The sequence below is a fragment of the Monocercomonoides exilis genome (assembly GCF_001643675.1).
Source record: "Monocercomonoides exilis strain PA203 chromosome Unknown scaffold26-1319188, whole genome shotgun sequence".
NCBI classification, from domain to species: Eukaryota; Preaxostyla; order Oxymonadida; family Polymastigidae; genus Monocercomonoides; species Monocercomonoides exilis.
Window position 1 is genome coordinate 345,789 of NW_027150571.1, and position 21,283 is coordinate 367,071.

The window sequence follows — 21,283 nt, forward strand, 5'->3', positions numbered from 1 at the left end:
CGGCTAAATTTCGTCTGCTCCAATCTGCCGATCGTTGTCGTCTATTTCTTCTTCCCCTTTTTCTTCTGTGAAGCGAGTTTGGCGAATGCCCAAAAGCACAAAGTGTGGTCATTCAAGCCACAAGCACCCAAAGTCTGCAAACGCTATTTTTTTTATTTTCGCTGGAGATTATCTTCTATCTTCTTTATTTTTTTTTATTTCAAGATTTTGAAGGATGGAAAAAGCGAAGCAAAAAAACATCAATTTTCAATGTTTCTTTTTTTGTTGAAGGAGGGAGAAAGATGTCGGAGAGGAGGGACAGGGCAGGATGGAGAGAAGAAGAGGAAGAATACAAAGATGCAGAGGCACGTAACGAAATTTGGTTATTTTAGAATTCATTTCACTCCTGCAAAAAAAGAACAAACCACTCCCGCAGAGGCGACGGCTGCTCAGGTAATGCAGTTCTCTTTGTAGCTTTGCATCTTTGTCCGAAGTTAGTATGAGAAGAAGGAGAAAGAGAAAGAGAAGGAGAAGGAGAAGGAGAAGGAGAAGGAGAAGGAGAAGAAGTTGAAGAAGAAGTTAAAGAAGAAAAAGAAAAAGAAAAAGAAGCAATAGAAGAAGAAGGGAAGAAAGAAACGGGAGAAGAAGGAGAAGGAGAAGGAGAAGGAGAAGGAGAAGGAGAAGGAGAAAAAGGAGAAGAAGAAGAAGAAGAAGTTAAAGAAGAAAAAGAAAAAGAAAAAGAAGCAATAGAAGAAGAAGGGAAGAAAGAAACGGGAGAAGAAGGAGAAGGAGAAGGAGAAGGAGAAGGAGAAGGAGAAGGAGAAGGAGAAGGAGAAGGAGAAGGAGAAGGAGAAGGAGAAGGAGAAGGAGAAGGAGAAGGAGAAGGAGAAGGAGAAGGAGAAAAAGGAGAAGAAGAAGAAGAAGAAGTTAAAGAAGAAAAAGAAAAAGAAAAAGAAGCAATAGAAGAAGAAGGGAAGAAAGAAACGGGAGAAGAAGGAGAAGGAGAAGGAGAAGGAGAAGGAGAAGGAGAAGGAGAAGGAGAAGGAGAAGGAGAAGGAGAAGGAGAAGGAGAAGGAGAAGGAGAAGGAGAAGGAGAAGGAGAAGGAGAAGGAGAAGGAGAAGGAGAAGGAGAAGGAGAAGGAGAAAAAGGAGAAGAAGAAGAAGCAGAGGAAGAAGGAGAAGAAGGAGAAGAAGGAGAAGGAGAAGGAGAAAAAGGAGAAGAAGAAGAAGGAGGAGGAGGAGAATCGAATAAAGATTTGAAAACAATTTCACCTGAACTGAGTTCAGATGGAGTAAAGAAGGTAATATCGCCTAATGATTCATCATCCATCTTTTTCGTATTTCTTCACGTTTTCTTCCTCACCAATTCTTCGAAATTAACAACATGTAGTTCAAACAGAAGTTGTCCAGATTAAACCTTCCAATTTAACTTTTCCTCCTCCTTCTTTTTCCTCTTCCTTTTCCTCTAATTCTTTTTTCAACATATTCATCTCCAAAAATTAATTTAATCCGATTTCATTAGCTAAGTTAACAAATTCAAACATAATCATCCTCCCTTGCTGTACAGACGACTCAATTCAAATTGTTTTTTTGACATTTTTTCTCTGTTCTTGTATTTTTGATGATTTGTTATTTCTGATCTTTATGATGTGGACAATTCTTCATATGAATCTTTATTTGAACTGCACGAACCGAAATGCTTCTGCTTTTCTTTTTAAATGTATGTTCTAATATGTTCAATCGTATCATATTGATCACATGCCTTCAAAGTCATCAGAACATTTCATATAATTCATTGGAAGAAAAAACTTAAAAATTGAAGCTTTCTTAGAAAAATTGAAATAAAAAGTCAAAAAATTCATAAAAAGCACATATCAGCTTTTATATTTTCATCTGTCATTCAGCATTTTGTAAATAATGAAAAGATCGATTCTTTATTTAAGACCAACAAATACGAAATATAGGATGATGATCATGGAAGGAAAAGTGTTTTCTGAATTGTCAAGTTCCAGGAAAAGTGAAAAGTGCAGCAAATCATGGAAATTTTTGGAAGAACAGTCATACGGAGACCCTGTTATTTTGATGGAATACATGTTTCAACATACAAATAAAGGAAAAAAGTTGTTTCCTCAAATTCAGAAGATATTCAATGGTTTTTCGTTTTCTGTTACTGTATTCTTTATTTGAACAATAATCTTTCAATCTCTTTCAACAGACAAAAACAAATATGTTGTTATGAGGCTGGCATCTGTTTACAATAATAAACTCAATGTTCATTCAAAAGTTTCTATTCTCAAATGTTTATGCCACGAATTCAGCTATCAGCAGCTTCTTATGTTTGGATTTAACTGCACAATCGGAAGTTATAAACATGCAAAGCAAAACAGTTCTTCTGAAATTTTTGATATTCCATATCCAAATAAACCTCCTCTTCCACCCTCAAAATCAAGTTTGGGTTCATTTTTAAATAAAACAGTTTATTTTCACCTTAATTTTTTGATGGATAAACCAAGAGCTCAGCAAAACAGACGAGGAAAAATTCTTGAATTTTCTGATAGAAAACTCAACTGAATCTTCGGAAGGTTCGAGACGGACAGTTCAATTAAACGAATGTTTGCTTTATTCTTTCATATGAAACAAATTGAATTTCAAATTAATTCGGAAAAGGCTAAATGGATTGTGAAGATGATGATTTTTCAATTTTAAATTCAGATGATTGCATGGAGGAAGATATCGACCCTCTGAAAAACTATTTTCAAAGTGATCATATTGAAGATTTGGACTTTGGGTCTCCTGAAATAGAAATAAATGATATCAATTCACCCACGTTTAATAACATTCATCAAGGAATCGATCAATGGATTGACCGCGAATGCAGGACACATCAGCAAATCAAAGGATCAATTTTAAATGGTGGGGCATTTTATTTCAGATCATCAGACATTGATTATTTAAACAATTTAAATGATGTTAATGAAGGAGACATTGAAATGGAATCTATCGACGAAGATTTGACTCATTCATCATTCAAAGATATCATTAGCATTCGTGGTTCAAATGGTGATGATCGGGATCAATGCCTCAATCCATCAAAAGATCAATCAATTGAACAGAATTCAGCGCAGACAAGCTGTTATCCATTACAAAATTTTGGGAATACATGTTATTTGGCTTCTTTAATTCAAGTGTTCAGATCAATATATCAATTTTTTGATCACTTCGAAGTAAAAAATGTATCAAAGAATTCATATTTTGACAACTTAATTCAACTTGTTTCGACCTTCAAAAGCAATAAATGCGGTTTCAACTCAAACATCAACTCAAAATGGACACTGTCATTTGTCAAACAATGGGAAAATGAACACTGTTTTTCAAGAGGAAATCAGCAAGAATTCTATGAGGCATTTCTGAATATCTACAGTGATTTATCATATACAACTCCAGACCTTTCAAAAGAAATGTGTGTTCAGATTAATTTCCCCAAAAAGTGCTCAGTTTGTGGCAGTTTTTCATTTGGTTTTTCAGAAACCTCTCCAATTATTCGTTTGAATGGTGATAATATTATCAAATCATTGAACAAATCTTTTCAATTTAGCACATCAAATCATAACAATAGAGATGCATTTTGCGAAAAATGCAAACACAACACAAATCATTTGGCAATTTTAAATATCATTCAGTTTCCAAATATTTTGGCCATTTCACTTGAACCTCTAAATAACAACAGAGAAAACACGTTGAATGTTCCTTTTTGTTTGTCATTTTCAAATGAAATGGAGGGATTGAAATGTGGTGATTGTCATGTTGAAGGAGCTTGTAACTTCAGTTTGATTTCTGTATTGTTCTTTCAAGGGAATAATGAATCTGGACATTTTTTCTCTTTGTGCTTGAATCAAAAAGAGGGCAACGTTCATTTGTCGAATGATGAATGGTTATTATGCAACGATGAAAATATTTCGGTGGTTGGACAAAATGTGCAATCTGAAATAAATAGACAAATAAATGGTGGTTCTCGTCCATTTTTATTTGTCTACGTTCGTAACAATAAACAGCGCTTCAATAATCTTCAGAATCCATTCTCCCCCGACTTATTTAACATTGGACGCGATATTTTCATGTCTCAAAATCATCACGACGATATCAGAATTAATTCGTTAAAGAAACAGACAACAAATAACATGAAGAACAGTGAAGATGAAGGAACAAATTCTTTATGTCTATCATCAACGACAAATTACATATCATCACCTTCACGTTTCACTTCAATTTCTTCAAACATTTCAAACAACACTCCTCATGCAAATGACTCAATTTCTTCATCAATTCAACAATATTCAGCCACTTCATTGCATCAGCCAATTCATTCAAAACAACGCACTTTCTTTAATAATACAACATCTTAATTGGAAACTAGAAATTGTTTCAAACGAAGAAACTCCTCAATCAAAAAGAACTTCACACAGAATCATCAAAAGCAGATTGATTTTCAAATGAAAAAACCTCCGACTCGAATAATAAACATGACTAAAGCCAAGTTGTTTGAAAAATTTAAAGAAACCCACATAAAAATGTCCAAAAGCACTTTCTATAAAAAAACCAAACATCTTAAGCAGGCTAAGCGTCGAACAGATTTATGCCATTTATGCATAATGTATTCCTCTCTTCAAAAGAAACGAAACAACCTCAAATCAAAGAATTCTAATCTTTCAGAAAAAGAAAAGGAGACAATGCAACTTATTGAAGATCATCGACTTCTTGCATCTCATCAGCAAAGTCACTTCAGATTTTTGAAGAACGACTTAACTCCTAACGAAGCATTAATTTTATTTGACTTTAAAGAAAATTGGACTTTTCCAATTCGGAGAAATCAACTGAGCAAAGATTTCTATTCCAAAGAAAGTGCATCTCACTTTTGTGTAATTGTTTATGTTTTGGACGATAAAAATAACAGAACAAAACACGTTTTCAATTTCTTTTCGAAGATTCTCACTCATGATTATCGATTCACCATTGAGTGTTCGCAAATCGTTCTTTCATTGCCAATGCTTCAACAAAAAAACACATTTCATTTCATGTGTGACACTGGGCCACACTTTCGCAATTCACAACTCCTTCATTTCCTTTTGTCTAATAATTCTTCATTTGCAAAAAATAAAACCACCACTTTATCATTTTTTTGTGAAAAACATGGTAAATGTGAGTGTGACGGGGAGTTCGGGAGTTTGACACGTCTGCTAAATTACGAATTGAACAATGATATCTCAATAAATAATATAGATGAACTAATTAATTTTTTCAATAAGATCACCCACAACTCTCATTCACTGAATGATTTTGACGTTAATGAACAAAAAAATACATATCGGTATTTTTTAAGGTTGTTATATTTTTTTATTTTTTCTTTTGATGATTGTTGATCTTTTTTCATTTATTAATAACATATTTTTTCAGGTACAACGCTTCCAATAAAATTCTTTGGAAAAAGCTGAAGGCAGATGCTGTGAAAACCTTCTTATTTTACGAAAAGCGAAATGAAAATATTTACAGATCTGTTGCTTCTCCATCGAATTCAAGAGGGGATGTCAAGATGAATTTTAAAGAGGAAAGGGTGAGAGATGAAAAAAATAAAAAACAATTTTCAATTCGTGAGTCTGTTCCACAAGTTGAGTTAATTGGAAGCAATACGTTAAAATTGTTCACTGAAAGAAAAAAACATTGTTGTTTATTGAATTAGTTTTACAAAAGTTTTTTGATTTGTTGTTTTCTGCTTTCAAATAATTTTGTCTTTGTTTCGAAAATGAACTTTTCAAGTTGTTTGTTGCTCAAGCTTCAATTTTTTTGGAAAAATATTCCAAAAAAATTGAAGTACCCCGGATTTTTTTTGTTGTGTGCAGAAAATGAAGGGGCTAGGCTGATTCCGTCCTGGGACTGTGCTGTGACCGGTCCAGCACAGTCCCTTGAAGGCTTTGGGTCCAGAATCAGCCTCCCAGGGCAAACGCTTGATAAGACATTTTTGAACCAATTCAAAATTAAATGAAAGTTTATTATTTGATATTTTTGAGTTGTTTTTATATAAACTTTTTCGGCCGAAATTTATGTAAAATTATTTTAGTGTTCATTTCATTCCAAAAATTTTTGAAATATGTATTTTTCGAAAGTTTTGGAGATATTGTTCATTCAAAAATAAAATTACTATTATGAGAATGTGATTTCTTATTTTTTAAAAAAAAGAAAAAAAACATATGATGAATGCATGTGAATATAAGAAAATACGTTCTCAGAAGGGCTTTTACTGCTTCATTAATATTTAGAATGTTCAAAATTATATATTTAATTTTTTAATTATCATAATTTTTGTTTATTGATTCATTGCTCTTTTTTTGTTATAGATCTGTGTCGCACTCCCAAATTCTTCACATTCAGAAACGGTATTGTAACTTCTGGGTAATTTCATTGAATCTTCTGCTTCATTTTCAAAGTAATGATGAACTTCTTGAACTCACGCAGTTTATAATTCCATGCCATCGTGAAACATAATCAGAAACTGTTTTCATCAATTGATCGGAACATTTAGAGTTTCAAACTGTTTTGAAATCATTTTCACACGCCAAAACTTGAAACAAATAATAACCCTGGTTTGAGTTACTTTTGTTATGTTTGTTGCGAAATGAGAAATCAAAAGAAAGGATTGTGTAATTGGCTGACAAGAACGTGAAACAGCGGTGTAAAGAAAATTGTATTTTTTTTCAAATTATTTCCTTTTTCCGAACGATGAAATTCAGAAAAAGAGAAATGTTTTTTGCGTCACAGAAATTGCACATTGTTCCGTGGACAATTATGTTATTCCAAGATATTTATGGCATGAATGCTTTCGCTGAATTATAATTTGTTTGTGAACACATTTCTGAAGAATATGTTCTGAAACAAAACAAATATTTGATAAGAGCATCATATATTGCACAGATATAACTTATGAAAAATTCACTATCAAGCGTTTGGGTTTGCAAAAAATAAATATTGAAAAGTTAAAAAACAAAGAACAAACTGAATTAATATTGAAAACAAGCAATTATTTTTTCATCGAACTGCTTCTTCAATGCTATTTTTGAATATAATGTGACTATCAATTCTTCACTTAAACAATGTCGAATGTTTTATCATGATCAGAATAATAATTGCTGAAATTATTATGAGAAAACGTTAGATAATGTTTTTTCTCTTTTCATTTTTATCACGAAAATATTATTATCACCTTAAGTTAAACAGAAGTGTCAATAAAAATGATGGAATGATATGATTATTTTGTGAAATGAGCAAAAAAATTCCTTTGTGTTTCAAAATAGCTAATGCCCACTCAAAAAATATTAAAAAAACTATTTTTAACATAAAATCTTTTTTTAATTGTTGTTATTTTTGAAAATTAAACAATTTATCGAAACATGAAAAATGACCGAAATTTTTAATTGAGCTTTCATGCTTTCAAAAATAATGACCCATATGTGTATTTTTTTTTTTTTTTTTTGAAAAGTCACAAAATATTAATTGATCTGAATATGAGATCACGAATGAATAGAAAATGATGATCATTCCGTTACCATCATTTATTGCTGAATATTATTCTTTTCAGTTTTGTCACGCATATCCCCAACAATTTCGTTTCAATTAAACACATTTCACATATCATTTTCACTGTTAAGTCATATTTATGATATAAAATATAATTTATCTCGTTTTTTGAAGCAACTGAACAATTTGTTCAAATTTCTTTGTTTTCATTTCAATTGTTCAAATCAACGTTTTAATTTTTTGAATGGAGTCTTCTTTTTGAATATTTTCTTATGTTGAAAAACAAATAGATTATAACTTGCTTTTATTTGAATATTTTGAAAAGAAATTATTTAACTAGAAAATTTCATCGATACTGTTTTCATTGTTTTATAAGAAATTCAAAAAGCTGTAAACACTGAGCTGTTGTTAATTTTATAATAAATAAATATATTACAACATACAATTTCTCTTATAAAACGTCTTTTTTTAAAAATGTTAGGAAAATGGCATCTCAAGTTTTGAATCAAACCACGAATCATACCTTAAATAGCATTCAACTTCTCATTTGCTATTTTGCACATCCATTTCTTCTCATTTCAACGCCCTTCCAAAAAAACATGTTGAAACTTTTCCATTTGATCAAAAAAGATGAGATTTCTGTGATGATTGATGTTTCTAAATTGAACATAGATCAAGTGTTTGTGACACGGAAGGCGCTGCAATTGTGTGCGATGTGTTGTCTCAAAAAGTTTCTAAAAGCTGATACAGTGAAGCGTTCGTCTCTTCTTTCAGCGCAATTAAAATTCAACATCTCTTTTAACTTCAGCAGAGCAACAGTCTAATCCACTCTTCCAATGTGGAAGAAGCAAAGAGATAAAGTCGGCAGCGTATGAGCAACCGTCATTATCGGAGCTTGTGATTGGCCCTTCAGATGTGTCGGCTGTGGCTGCGTCATACACATCGGCAGGAGCGATGGATGACAACGAGATGCGGCTGGGGCATTTGCGCGGAGGGGGTACTGTATGGGGGTGTTGTGTGTGCATACGATGTTGCGCTTTCGGCTATGCTTTCGGTTCTGCTGGTGGCGCAGCTTCCGTCGCTTGTAGTGTCGGTGGGAATGAAATTTGAAACTAAGTATCTTTTCTGCAGTGAATGTGAATGCGTTCTCGGAAGTTATAATCCGTATGTCCCTTCGCTGCTTCCGTCTGCGATGGTGTTGACGGAGTTTGTATCACCACAGCCGATGCGTTTTATAACAAAAATAGACGACGAGGCGATTGGGCAAGGGATTGCAGAATCTTGTGTGAAAAAGAAGCTGATGAGAAAACGATGGAGAAGGTGGGATTGAAAATTGAAGACGTAGTTCTGTCACCAGCAGCGATTGCGCTGGCAGCGCTGGAGAAGCTGGATGAGGCAGAGGAAGGCGATGGAGAAGGCTGTGTTGAGATAAGGAGAAGGAAGAAGAAGAAGAAAAACACTGAGGGAGAGAGAGAGGTGATGGGAATGAAGAGAAAGGCGGGTATGCAACAGCGTCTAGAGAGTTTGTGGAAAGTTTTAAAGAAAATCAGGGGAAGCTTGAAGAACCAATGGCGAAGCCAGAGGTTTAGATTCTCTGAAGTGCGCCAGTCACAGAAGTTGTATTCTTCATTTTCTTCACATCCCCGATGAATCATACTTGTCTTCACAGTGAAGGTGAGAATGTGAGAACAGAAGCCCAATAGGTTCTTGAGGACAATTTCAATGAAAATTGAGATTGGTGCGAAGAACGATGTACAGCTGTTAAAAAGCTTGATAATAAGCTTTGTAATGAACGAGGAGTGAGGCAAAGACATGTGCGAATAACATAGAAAAAACTATTTGTTCGATTTTGAATTAGAGGAAGAGTAAATAGACGATTACGCTGATGATGAAGGAGATGAAAACAATGAAGACGATAAGGAAAGCGGTTTTTGGGATGAATACAAAAATTTTCGAGGAGAAAAGGTTCAGCCAGCACTTCGTTGACACATCAAAAGAATTGCAGATAACAGTGAGAAAGTGATGAAGAAGAGAGAAAAGGATGATAATGAAAAAAGAGAAGCCTAAAACGAAGAAAAGGAAATGAAAAGAAGCTCAATCTGAAAAAGAATGATTGCGATGAATCAGATGATGATGATGATAGACGCCCCAGTAACAGCAAAAACAACAAAGAAGAAGATGATGATTATAAAGATGATGATGATAATGAAAACAACATGAGAAACCGTTGACGAATTATAAAAAAGGAGGAAAGCCCAATCCAATGAACGATCATCCTGCTAACCCACATTTGTTCTGATACGGCTTCAAGATTGCCTTCTGTTGGGGCATTCACAACCGCCTGACTTGTCTCAGTCATTTTCTGACAAGTGACTTTTTTTTATCAGCGGCTCTTTGGTGGGTTGTTCCTGTGCATTCGATCGTTCAACATATCGCCTTCATCTTTGTCCAAAGGCAAAAGAAAAGTAGCTTCCATGTTGCATCCTTCACTCTACGCCAGTTAGCTCTTCTTCCAATCCAATATAGTCATTAATATACTCCACCACAACGTCAGTAGCATCTCGGTGTTTAACAATCGGCTCGAACAATGTTCTGGCGTTCGTTTTCCAAAGCCATCTTTTAAATCTTCCACTCTTCCGCTCTTAGCCACTACTGCTGAGCCAAAATCCTTCGCTGAAGGAGACCAGAGAAACCAGACTAATCTGCTGGACTCACAGTTTTCCTGATGAAAAGCTGAAGTTCGTATTCAAAGCAGGGCATAAATTTATCTGTATGAAGATCCTAATCTCAAGAACTTGTTTCCCTTCAATTTGATCCACTCTTTAATATTTCCTTTTTTCACAGAAGGCCTTTCGATTCTCCGATTGAAATGAACAGTTCAACGACTGATACGCTTGCCTGAGTGCCATTGTGCTTGGAGATTCCGCAAGATGACATTCTCTATCTGCCCGTGCATGGTGTGATGCCTGAAAAGAAGAAAAGTTATGTGATGATGCTGAAAAAGGAAATCAAGAACAGAAAGAAAGAAGAGAGAAAAGGAAGATGAAGAAGAGCAGGCAAAGAAGTTGAGCAAAAATGGCTGTACTGCATGTTAGCAAAAGGTCTGTACCAACAGAAGAAGAAGATGAAGAAGTCCTCCCTCTTTCCAAGCCACTTGTTGTGCGCAGAAAATACTGAAAAAGCAACCAATGGTGATGATGAACAAAATCTACGTTCAAATAACTACAATCGCTTTAGTCGTTCAGATGGACATGCGGATTCTATGTTGTGATATGCTGAATGAGACGTTTTCGCAGACGGTGAGCGAGTTCTCGTTCATGTTGAAGGCATACGCACTTCTGAGCGGAACGAAGATAGAAATGAATGAATGGAAATAAAATGAATAGTGTTGAACAGTGAAAAGAAAGAGAGGATCAAGGAGGTGGAGGAGAAATCACAAGTGGATGAGGAGAAATATCACATGGAGAAACTCATGACAGCAGCTCAAGTCGCGCGGAGGTGAAGAATTTCATGTTAAATCCAAAAGGCCCAGAACTTTCCATGTGCAGAAGTCGAATGCTTTGCTCCCTTGTTCCATTACGTTCCAGATGAAGTTCTTCACATTCCCCATTTTTATTATTAGACTTGTTGAAGTGAAAATGAAAACTTGGACGAGTGGGACAGACGAACAAGGAGGTGGTAGCAGAAAAAGGCAGCACAGAGGATGAGATAAAGCTGATGAGGATAACACGAGGGAAGCCAAAACTGATTCGATGTGTGGAGCCATTGTTTGAATTGGAGAACTTTGGACAGAGCATAGAAGATGAAGAAGATGAAGAGGATGAAGAGGATGAAGAGGATGAAGAGGAAAAAGAGGAAAAAGAGGAAAAAGAGGAGGAAGAAGAAGAATTTGAAGAGGAAGGAGAAGCAGGAGAAGAAGAAGAAGGAGGAGGAGGAAAAGGAGGAGGAAAAGAAGAAGAGGGAGAAGAGGAAGAAGAAGAAGAAATTGAAGAGGAAGAAGAAGAGAAAGAAGAAGAAGAATTTGAAAAGGAAGGAGAAGCAGGAGAAGAAGAAGGAGGAGGAGAGGGAGAAGAAGAAGGAAGAGAAGAAGATGATGCATGACAATATATTGACTCCTCCTCTTTCCCTCTGCCGTATCATAGTTTTGTGACACAGCTCCACATGCTTCCGATCACACAGCTGCAGCCAAAAGTTGATTACATTTTCCATCTCGTTCTTCGCAGCTGCAGCCCCACTAGTTCCACAACAAACCCAATCATCCACAACAGTGCCCGCTGCCCTTCTTTCTTCTTATCAGCCTGCTGCATAGACTCCATCTGCCGTTTCTGAACCACATCCACACCTGCTCCTACCCTTGCCCCTGTTAATATCACCGAAATCACCAGCCTCTGGCCATTTAGAGCCATCTTCAGCAACTTAAAATACAGGCTAACTGCCTTCTTAACCGTTCTTTTCATAAATGGATACAGATATGCTCAAATTTCGGAGGAATAAAATATATCCTGATGCTTCGCGAACAGTGTGAAGAAATCGTTGCAATATCACGCCTCCAGCACCGACACAAATAATTGCAAACAGCACCCAGACAGCATGCGCACATCCCGAAAGATCCATAGTAACAGCACGTGCTGTATCTGCGGAATGATCTCTCACAAAAGAGACAATTGCTGCGAATAAGTGATCCATCAACAAGATTCGTGAAATGATGATGATGAAAAAGTCAATGAATCGCATCAACGAATTTCATCATTCAGCGCAAAAATCACCTCCTTCCGCTTCGTTGCCTCTGTTCAGGTGTTATTCAACAGAAACCCTAGAAACACATTCACGTAGACCTCTCCCTTCTCCGAATGAAATCCCTCAGATACCCCAAAAAATTTTTTGATTTTCTTCTCCGAAGCCTCTTTAACCACTGAATTGATTCACTTCAAAAACATCCTACACAAAATCATCAGAAAGATCTAGCTCTCTTCTGCAAGTGGCTTCAACTGAAAACCTTCAAATAACACTATGCAGTTGTCATGAAAACCACAACTTGTATTTTTTGCACTCCTCCCGCGCAAACTTCCCTAGCAACAACACATCCGCAAAGTCCTTTTGTAACAGCTCCACGACTTTGATCATCTTTTATAGTACTGCCTCGCTCTTCATCTGCGCTGCGTGCTTCACCCTCAGCCACATGAACACAAAATACCCAAACCACTACCTCGGAACCACAACTCCAGCAAACACATCGATTCCATCTTCCAAGTCTGCTGCGATCTTGTCTCCGAATATCCCCAGAATCAACGTCAGCTTCCACACCAGCGACGATTTTTGCCCTATCTTCTGCTGATTCAACAAACGCTTCATCTGCACAGACGACTGCAACGTGATCGGTATCAAAAGCACATGCGCTGTTTTGAGCTCCACATGTTCCGTCGATTCAAACGCTGTGCTAATCATCCGCTCCATCAAGTAAGACTCCAGCAAAGGCACTGAACCGGCAACATTTTCCTCATCCTAACCTTCCTTCTCCCACAAAAGTTCCCTCATTCCATCTTCTCTTTCAGCTTCTTCGCCTTTTCAGTCAGATGCTCATCTGTCTCTTCACATGATGCCTTCATTTACTTCTTCTCCAACTTCTGTTGCACAAGCTCCGTCCGCAGCTTCTCAGTCATCTATTGAACAACGCCTTCTGCATGTGTATCGTCTTTTCCTGCACTTTCGACAGCACCATTCTTTTCATATCTTTCGCTGATCCCAGATCTCGATCCCTCACTTCCATCTCTGTCGAAACTCTTACCACCCACCGTTGTCTTCTTCCCACAATCCTCATCCTACTCTCGACTTTCACTGAAACCACCTTCATATTCAAGTTTGGTAATAGTTTTGCAACGAGGCATTTTTTGAAGATTGCTGGAAGCTTCACATGGCATTTTTCACAAAACACAGAAGGCAAAATCAACAAAGAAGAAAACGAAATCATCCCTCTTTCAGCTGAGGCCAATGATGAAGGCATAGCAAGCGTTACCACCAACACATCATTTTCAGCTTGCCGTACACATTCACCACCCCACTCTGCTGCTTCTGTTGCCTCTTAACGTTCTCAATCCTCACATCAATTAACTCCACCTTCTCCTTCATGGCCACCAGCTGCTCATGCAGTTTCTTCACTTCTGTGTTGTAATTCTCACTCAACTCCAGAATCTTCCTCTGCTGCATCCGGATGATCTTATCTTTCCCGTCCAACAGCTCCACTAGAACGCTCGTCCGCTTCGATGTCTTCTCTTCATCCCTTATGCCTCCAGTGCCTTCTCCAATTTCTTATCGATAGTTTCATCCTCTTCGCGCACTTCAACATCTTGCCTCACTTCGTCGTCCAGCTTCACTTCCACACGCCTCGACTGTTGCGATCACCAAATCTGCAGCGACATGTCAAACAGATCGTAGATCGACGTGAACGCATTCACTTCCTCCACAACAAAGATCTGCTTGCTCCCCGACATCGTGTCCATCGACGCTGCAAGCGAAGGAAGCAGAGTAATCAGCGGAAACGAAAACATCACCGATATCGCAGCATCGGAGGAATGTACAACACCCGAAGCAGCACAGCCCATCACGTCAAAACGTTCCTTGGCTGCAACAATGGAATTTCCGACATGAACACACTAACTACCTCTTCCACAATAGTTCAAAATTAACTTTTTATGTTGTACGCTTTTGATGCAGATACTTTTGACGCTGTTAATACCAAAGTATCTGAAACATCGTTTTTACTCAAAGATGAGAAAAAAATAGTTATTTTTTATGTAAATAATTCAAAAATCTTTTTATGGAAAGATTATTTGTAGCATTTTTTTAGAATATGTTTTCATTTTATTCGTACAACTTTGGAGATATTCTTATATTTGAAAGCTTTTTAATGTTGAATTCTTCAAAATCATAAATATGAATATAAATTACAAGAAATAATATGTTTAATCATTCCTTTATTGGAAATTGAATAATGCAAAAGAGAGTTAGTCAATAAATAATAAAATAAGACGTATTTAAAAACGTTTGAATTGAAATAGTTAAAAATTATTTCATTTTTTTGTTCATCATGACCTACAACTAAAAAAATATTCACTAATACATATTCAACAATTAAACCAAATGTTTATATGAAATGAATCAAATTGAAACTTAATACTTTATAATTAGTCAAATAAGCGAAAAATTGGAATAAATGACAATATAAGATGGGAACGGAATGATCAACATTTTCTGATCATTTGTGATCTGATTTTCAGATCAATTAATATTTTGTGACTTTTCAAAAAAAAAAAAAAAATACATATATATATGCTATTTATCGCTTCAACAGTTTGAAACTTTTGAAATTCTTTTCATTTTTCATTTTTCGATCGATTTTTTAAAATATTTCAACGATATAATCATTCATATATTTCTGTTATGCAGACGGTTTTTTGTTAACGCTAAGTGCTTCTTCAATTTGAATATTCTTTGTATTTTCTTTAAGATAAGCTTTTTCAATGTATTTTTCATCTTCTCCTATGTATCTATTTCTACCTCCACACCACTGCATTCCTTTTTTCTGCTCGTTTATGCAACCAACTTCTTTCACCTTATACGATTTTCTTATAATGCTGCTGTGGTGCATGTTGGAACTGAATCTCAAAGAGCGAAACCTGGTAGATTGTCCTTTTCTGAATTGAACAGCTATCTCCTTGAATGGTGTGAGTGGAATGATTCAAAAGGTGGAAGCGCCTGGGGCGAGGCACTTCGTGTTGAATGCACAAATGCAAATCTCACAATCGCTTTGTGTTCATTCAACAACTGCTCATGCAATTGGGATGGCGGAGCATTGTTTTGTAATAGTTCGTTGAAGTTAACCATCATGCAGTCCAATTTCACCAGCTGTTCAGCTGCTCATGGAGGAGCAGTTCACACAAGGAATCCACAATTAAACGCCGTTTGGACATTCCAAGATAACAGGGTTGAAAATTGCTCAATATCTGGTAGCGTGGAACATGCTGGTATTTTTCAATAAATGGAATGCCAACAAATGCTTTCTCCCTGTTTGCCAAATGCAAGTGCATCTCAAATTCTGGTGGTAATTCTGCTGGTTCTCTAACATTTTCTTATCCTCCACAAAATAGACCAAATCAATTTTTGGTTAATGATTGCCAACCTATAAACAACAAATTGACAAATTCGTCATCTTCATTAGGAGGAGCTGCCATTTATTTTCATTCAACTTATTCCTGGATGAATGGAATAAAATTCATCACATTCTGCTTCTTCGATGGCAACACTGCAGCAAATGGAAGAGGAAATGATGTGTTCTTCAGCGGAAATAGCATCACCCAATCTCCATTCCAGCAATGTGGTTCAACAACCTCATCAAAAAGAGTGTATAATAATGGACAAGCTGATAATGCTGTGTATAATGGCTGGCTCCCCCTCATCGCCCAGAATAAAATAGTTGCAAATGGTGGAAGTGATGTCGATGCCTGTGGCAAAATACAGCAAAGCCCATGTGCCACAGTTGAATATGCTTTTGGATGCGTTGCTCCCTTCTCCAAGACGCCTTCCTCACCCTTCTTGGTTCAACATTTGTTCAGACTCAAATAATTCACTTTAGTAAAGCTGTCACGAAAATCACAGGAAACGGTACAGCAGCCACAACCATCTCATTGAGTGATATTCCTCAACCTTCATTGTCATCATCATCTTCTTCTTCACCAGATCTATCTGCCTCGTCTGCCCTCTTCCAACAGACCCAGGGCTCCCTCACAGTCTCTGCCCTTGCCATCGCCCACAACTCCACAAACCAAATCACCCCCATCCTCTTCCACCTCTCCGATAACTCCCCTTCCCTCAATCTCAACACAACCACCATCACCGGAACAACCTCCATAACAATAAAAACCCCCCTCTTCTTCCTCACTGCTGGCTCCCTCGCCCTCAACCACACAGCAATCACCAGTCTCACCCTCAACAGCCAAAGCATCTTCCACTTCACCTCCCTCACAAACCCCCTCACTCTCAACTCCTCCAACATCACCCATATCACCTCCACAGCATCCCCCACCAGCTGTGTCCTCTCCTCTGCCACCTCCCCTGCCCTCTCCATCTCCCTCGCCAACTGCACCATCACCAACATCAACTCAGAACAGTTCAGCCAACAAACTGCCACCAATGGCGGGTGCATCTCATTCGCCTCATCTGCCTCTGCCTGCATGCTTTCTTTTTAAAGCTCAAATAAAGCTAGGTGCTGTGCGAGCGAGGAAGAATCGAAGAATTAGAAAGAGAGAAAAGCGAAAATTCAGATATTGGAACGAGTTGGTGGACTTGAAAGGAAAACCAAAACGAAACATATTTCAAGCGGATCAAGGAGAAGGACATTTTGCGAGGATGACGGGAAAAAGAATAATACAAAAGATATTTATAAAGAAACAAGAAAAGAATAAGAATTAGGAGAAAAGATTCAAAAGATGATGAATGAATAAGCCAAATGGCTGTTTCATTTCGCAAGCTTTCAATGATTTATTGGTTAATTAAAGTGCATAAGCACCTTAATTATCAAGAAAGTGTTTCATCAATTCCTTCTCTTTTTGAGAGACGCCACAATCTATGGGTCAGTCGCCACATTTGATCAATGATGTCTGCTTCGCAATTCCCTCCGATTGTTGGACTTACGCCGTCGGCTGAGGCTGCAATGCAGAACAGTGGGGCGCAAAGCCAACCAGGGACCTTGTCACAACCTAACATCTTTTCTTCCTCTTCAATTTTTTCACCTTCTTCATCGGAAGGTTTAGCACAGGAGTTGACCCCTTCAGCTGACAGAAAGGAGAATGATGATGTGTTAGACATATCCCAACTTATTTGTCAGGAGTTTGAGGACATTTTCGGACAAACACCGAATATTTCAATTTTTGATCTAAGGATTTCCACTATATCTGTCCAAGATGTTGTTGAGGAGTACAAGTCACAGGATTTTAGCCCGTTGTTATCGCTTGAACCGCCCACTGCCAAGAGAACAGAAAACTGGATTAACGATGCGTTAGATCAGGCGGGTTACAAAATGGAGATTTTTCTTTTCCAGGCAATTAAAGCTGCACTCATAGGTTTAGCCGAGATACCGACTTCAAGTGAAGGTGCAAAACAAAGGCTAGCTGACATCTTGATAATGATTACCAGGGCTCTTCAAGAGGCACGAACGGTTCGAATTCAAGGCAGGTTTGGTTTCAGGGCTGCCACAGCGATGAGCACAGACGCTTCTACAGGAATTCTCACAGAGAGACAGGAACTGATTCTCAAAGAAACAAGGCAGGAAGCCAAGCTAGAGAGAGGCTTCCAGAGACCAGTACTTCCTATTACACGTGTTCAGGCTCCTGTTAGAGAACAACCAGGAACACTTCAAAGAAGATATAGTTATCCCATTTCTCACACAAATACACGGTTTTTTCGGAGATACCCCCGGTCCTCAGCGCTCGCAAGAAGACAGCAATTCGGAAGAAGGAGGAACCAGAGCAGTTGGAGCAGGAGACCAGGGGTGCGTCAACAATTTTAGGTCCAGTTCACAAGGAAACAGAGCAGAGGAGGCAGATAGGAGGAAGAACAGCATTGTTTATCTCGGCATAGAAGCGAATCGGAGGAGAGAAATTGATAAGCAATGGAGTGCAGGCCATGTGGAAAAGCAAGCAGTCCAGGAAAGCTCTCAGCCAAGTGCAGTTCAGAGACGGAGCGTTGCTTCTCAACCAACAAAAGATCAAGAAATTCAAGAAAATATCAGAAGAACAAATACGAACAGGAGTCGTTATCCCGATGGAGCAGAAGGATGTGAAATACAGAAGCAATGCATTCCTCATTCAAAAGAAGTCAGGCAGCTGGAGACAAATTCTCGATTGTCGGAAACTATATGCAGCGGTGAAGAGTACACATTTCAAGTGCGACGGAGAAAAGACAGTGGAACGGCTGATAAGACGGAAGGATTACGCTGTATCCCTAGACTTGGAACAAGCTTATTACTTAATCCCAGTCTCAAAGGAGCTAATGCCCTATCTTGCTTTCAGATTCATGGGAAGAGATTACTCCTTCAAAGGCATGCCTTTCGGCTTTGTGGATGCTCCGCGTCTGTTCACGCATATTATGAGGAAGGTGACAGCGGAGATAAGAAGGAGATGGGATGTCAGAGTCATTGCCTATTTGGACGACCTACTTTTTCTGCATCAAGATCAGCAAATCTTGAAGAACATAATACAGGAGATAATCGTATTTTTGGAAAGCCTCGGTCTGCTGATAAACAAGAAGAAGTGCAACCTCATACCGAGTTCGCAGTTCAGCTTCCTGGGATTCGAATGGAACACAACCAGCTTCGATGTGTGTCTAACGAAGGAAAGAAAAAAGGCAGTGCGAGAGCTGTGTCGCTCGTGGGAGAGAAGGTGTTTAAGAGCCAAGACTATCAGAGTGAGGGACTTAGCATCATTCGTGGGAAAGCTCAGTTCTACACGCTTCGTTCTGCCAGACGCATCTTTACACCTCCAATCAATCTTCAAATTGTTGCAGAAAGGAGTTTTAACAAACGGATGGGATGGAATGATGAGGCTGAATGCTTCAATCCTCCAGCAGATAAGAAGATGGAGATGGACATTGAGAAAGAACCCCAGACGCAAATTAAATCCAGTGTTTATTCCAGAAGCAGTTCTAACCACCGATGCATCAGAATGCTCCTGGGGAGCAACCCTCAGACTAAACAGAATGTCACTAGATTGTCACAGTCGTTTTCCATTCTCCGTGAAAAACCAATCATCCAACTACAGAGAATTAAAAGCAGTAGAACTTGCTTTAACTCGCTTTGCCCCAATCCTATCAGAAAGTCGTATATCACAGTTACAACTTCGGTCAGACAATTCGGCAGTCGTCTTCAACGTGAACAGATGGAATGCAGGAAGGAATCTTCACCCGACACTCAAAAGGATATGGACATTGAAGGAGAAATTGAAAATAGTCCTGAAAGCAGTTCATCTCCCCGGATTGCAGAACACAAGAGCTGATGCCTTATCCCGCCTGGAAAGAGCAGGAGACTACAGCATTACGGACGAAGATCTCTCTCAGATTCTGGAGGTGCTTCAAGTTACTCCGACACTGGACGCCTTTGCAGCTCAACACAACCACAAGGTCGAGCGTTGGTGCGGAATAGGAAGCCCATTGGGAGAAGACGGTCTGGCATATCCATGGAAGAACGAGTGCGTTCTGGCACACCCCCCAGTTCCCCTGATACCAATGACGATTCGGAAGGCACAGAAGGAGAGAGCACCAGTAATATTACTCCTGCCGAACTGGAAGGGGCAGAACTGGAATGTGTTAGTGGAGAAGACACATCATCGGACATTCGAATGGAGGAGTCTGAGAACAGTGTTGAGAAAGGGGCCATCAATGACAAACACAGGTGCATGTCTCCCTCCAGGCAGATTGAGAGTCATATTGATCAATCCACCAGAGAGAAAGGCGAGAGCTGGTGGAGAAGGGCGTTGGAAGATAGATCTTTCCCAGTTTCATTGGCAGAGGAGTGCATATCGGGAATTGCTCAGTCGACGTGGGTTGGATATTTATTCGGCTTCGCACACTTTGGAGAACAGTGGGAAAAGAGTGATATGGGCATAATTCCAGAGGATATTCATGAATGGGCAGCTCGATGTTCCAGTATATTTATTACCCTTAGAGACAATGGAATGAGGCTGTCATGTTTGCAACTCATCCGCTCAGCAGTTTCATTTTTCACAAGCTTGGTTTACAACACAAATTTAGGGGATATTCCGATAATAAAAATATTGTTTTAAGGGTTTAGAAGAACAGAGAGGTCAAGAAAAAAGAAGGTCCAAGAAATTTGGAATCCGAAGACCATTCTGACATTCTTTTCTAATCTTGGAGAAAATCAAAGCTTGAGTTTCAAACATCTGACAATGAAAGCCATTGTGCTCACCATGCTATTCACTGCGTGCAGGTTTACAGAGTTGGAAAGAGTAGATATGGAACGATCCAGATTCGAGCATGAAGGAATATACCTGGACACAAGGCTCAAAACATCGCTTAATCGAACAGAGATTGCCGTTTCTTTTTAAAATGAAAACACGACAATTTGCCCAGCTTCGGCTATTCAGGTTTTGTGGGAAGAAACACAAAAGAGAAGACCAGATGGAAATAAATTGTTTTTAAATACCGAAACTTTTCATCCTCTTACAGTGGAAGGAATTAGACGATTGGCAAAGGAGACGTTGAAGGAAGCAGGAATTCCAGGACATTTTACTCCTTATTCAATAAAGGCTGCAATGCTTTCAACGCTAACGATGTCAGGAATTCCACCAACTCAGATTGCGAAGTTTGCCCACTTAACCCCTAGAACAGACATTTTGGTGAAGCATTATGTGAAGGCAAATCTTGCATCAACATTGGGGAAAGTGATTGCCTCAACTATGAATGCTCCCAGTGAAGAGTCAGCAAACAATCCGTGTGCCGAAGATGGTGGCAATGCGTACGCCAGTCCAGAAAGAGACCAGAGGAACAATAATGATAGACGAGCAATGGAATCTGGGATGGTACTGAGGGACAAGAAGCGCCTGATGAAGCCATGTTTGAGTGAGGAAAAGGCTAAAGATACTGTTAAATTCCCTTCCAGAGTGGATGAGCCTGATGAGGAGATGGAGGAACGGAAGTCACTTGGAGAACAATTCATTATTCGAACAAGATC

The 21,283-nt window shown here is 38.4% G+C and overlaps 8 protein-coding genes across 8 annotated transcripts; 4 read left to right on the forward strand and 4 right to left on the reverse strand.

Moving 5' to 3' along the window:
- Positions 1 to 249: 249 nt before the first annotated feature.
- Positions 250 to 1,510, forward strand: MONOS_17659 (uncharacterized protein; the record flags this gene model as incomplete). The annotated part of the gene is made up of 3 exons (XM_067870599.1): positions 250 to 361; positions 484 to 1,280; positions 1,502 to 1,510. 3 exons carry the CDS (start codon positions 250 to 252, stop codon positions 1,508 to 1,510), a joined length of 918 nt encoding a protein of 305 aa, XP_067726212.1.
- A 6,948-nt stretch (positions 1,511 to 8,458) lies between these two features.
- Positions 8,459 to 9,195, forward strand: MONOS_13879 (uncharacterized protein; the record flags this gene model as incomplete). The annotated part of the gene is made up of 2 exons (XM_067866624.1): positions 8,459 to 8,751; positions 8,793 to 9,195. 2 exons carry the CDS (start codon positions 8,459 to 8,461, stop codon positions 9,193 to 9,195), a joined length of 696 nt encoding a protein of 231 aa, XP_067726213.1.
- A 2,067-nt stretch (positions 9,196 to 11,262) lies between these two features.
- MONOS_13880 (uncharacterized protein) lies at positions 11,263 to 11,646 on the forward strand (the record flags this gene model as incomplete). The annotated part of the gene is made up of 1 exon (XM_067866626.1): positions 11,263 to 11,646. The coding sequence occupies one exon, from the start codon at positions 11,263 to 11,265 to the stop codon at positions 11,644 to 11,646; it is 384 nt and encodes a 127-aa protein (XP_067726214.1).
- Positions 11,647 to 11,741: 95 nt separating this feature from the next.
- On the reverse strand, positions 11,742 to 12,231 carry MONOS_13881 (uncharacterized protein; the record flags this gene model as incomplete). The annotated part of the gene is made up of 2 exons (XM_067866627.1): positions 11,742 to 11,994; positions 12,122 to 12,231. The coding sequence occupies 2 exons, from the start codon at positions 12,229 to 12,231 to the stop codon at positions 11,742 to 11,744; spliced, it is 363 nt and encodes a 120-aa protein (XP_067726215.1).
- Positions 12,232 to 12,747: 516 nt separating this feature from the next.
- Positions 12,748 to 12,999, reverse strand: MONOS_13882 (uncharacterized protein; the record flags this gene model as incomplete). The annotated part of the gene is made up of 1 exon (XM_067866628.1): positions 12,748 to 12,999. One exon carries the CDS (start codon positions 12,997 to 12,999, stop codon positions 12,748 to 12,750), a length of 252 nt encoding a protein of 83 aa, XP_067726216.1.
- A 941-nt stretch (positions 13,000 to 13,940) lies between these two features.
- MONOS_13883 (uncharacterized protein) lies at positions 13,941 to 14,144 on the reverse strand (the record flags this gene model as incomplete). Its single annotated transcript, XM_067866629.1, has 1 exon — positions 13,941 to 14,144. The coding sequence occupies one exon, from the start codon at positions 14,142 to 14,144 to the stop codon at positions 13,941 to 13,943; it is 204 nt and encodes a 67-aa protein (XP_067726217.1).
- A 1,644-nt stretch (positions 14,145 to 15,788) lies between these two features.
- Positions 15,789 to 16,774, reverse strand: MONOS_13884 (uncharacterized protein; the record flags this gene model as incomplete). Its single annotated transcript, XM_067866630.1, has 2 exons — positions 15,789 to 16,133; positions 16,313 to 16,774. 2 exons carry the CDS (start codon positions 16,772 to 16,774, stop codon positions 15,789 to 15,791), a joined length of 807 nt encoding a protein of 268 aa, XP_067726218.1.
- Positions 16,775 to 17,194: 420 nt separating this feature from the next.
- On the forward strand, positions 17,195 to 18,177 carry MONOS_13885 (uncharacterized protein; the record flags this gene model as incomplete). Its single annotated transcript, XM_067866631.1, has 3 exons — positions 17,195 to 17,427; positions 17,479 to 17,929; positions 18,007 to 18,177. The coding sequence occupies 3 exons, from the start codon at positions 17,195 to 17,197 to the stop codon at positions 18,175 to 18,177; spliced, it is 855 nt and encodes a 284-aa protein (XP_067726219.1).
- Between the last annotated feature and the right edge of the window lie 3,106 nt (positions 18,178 to 21,283).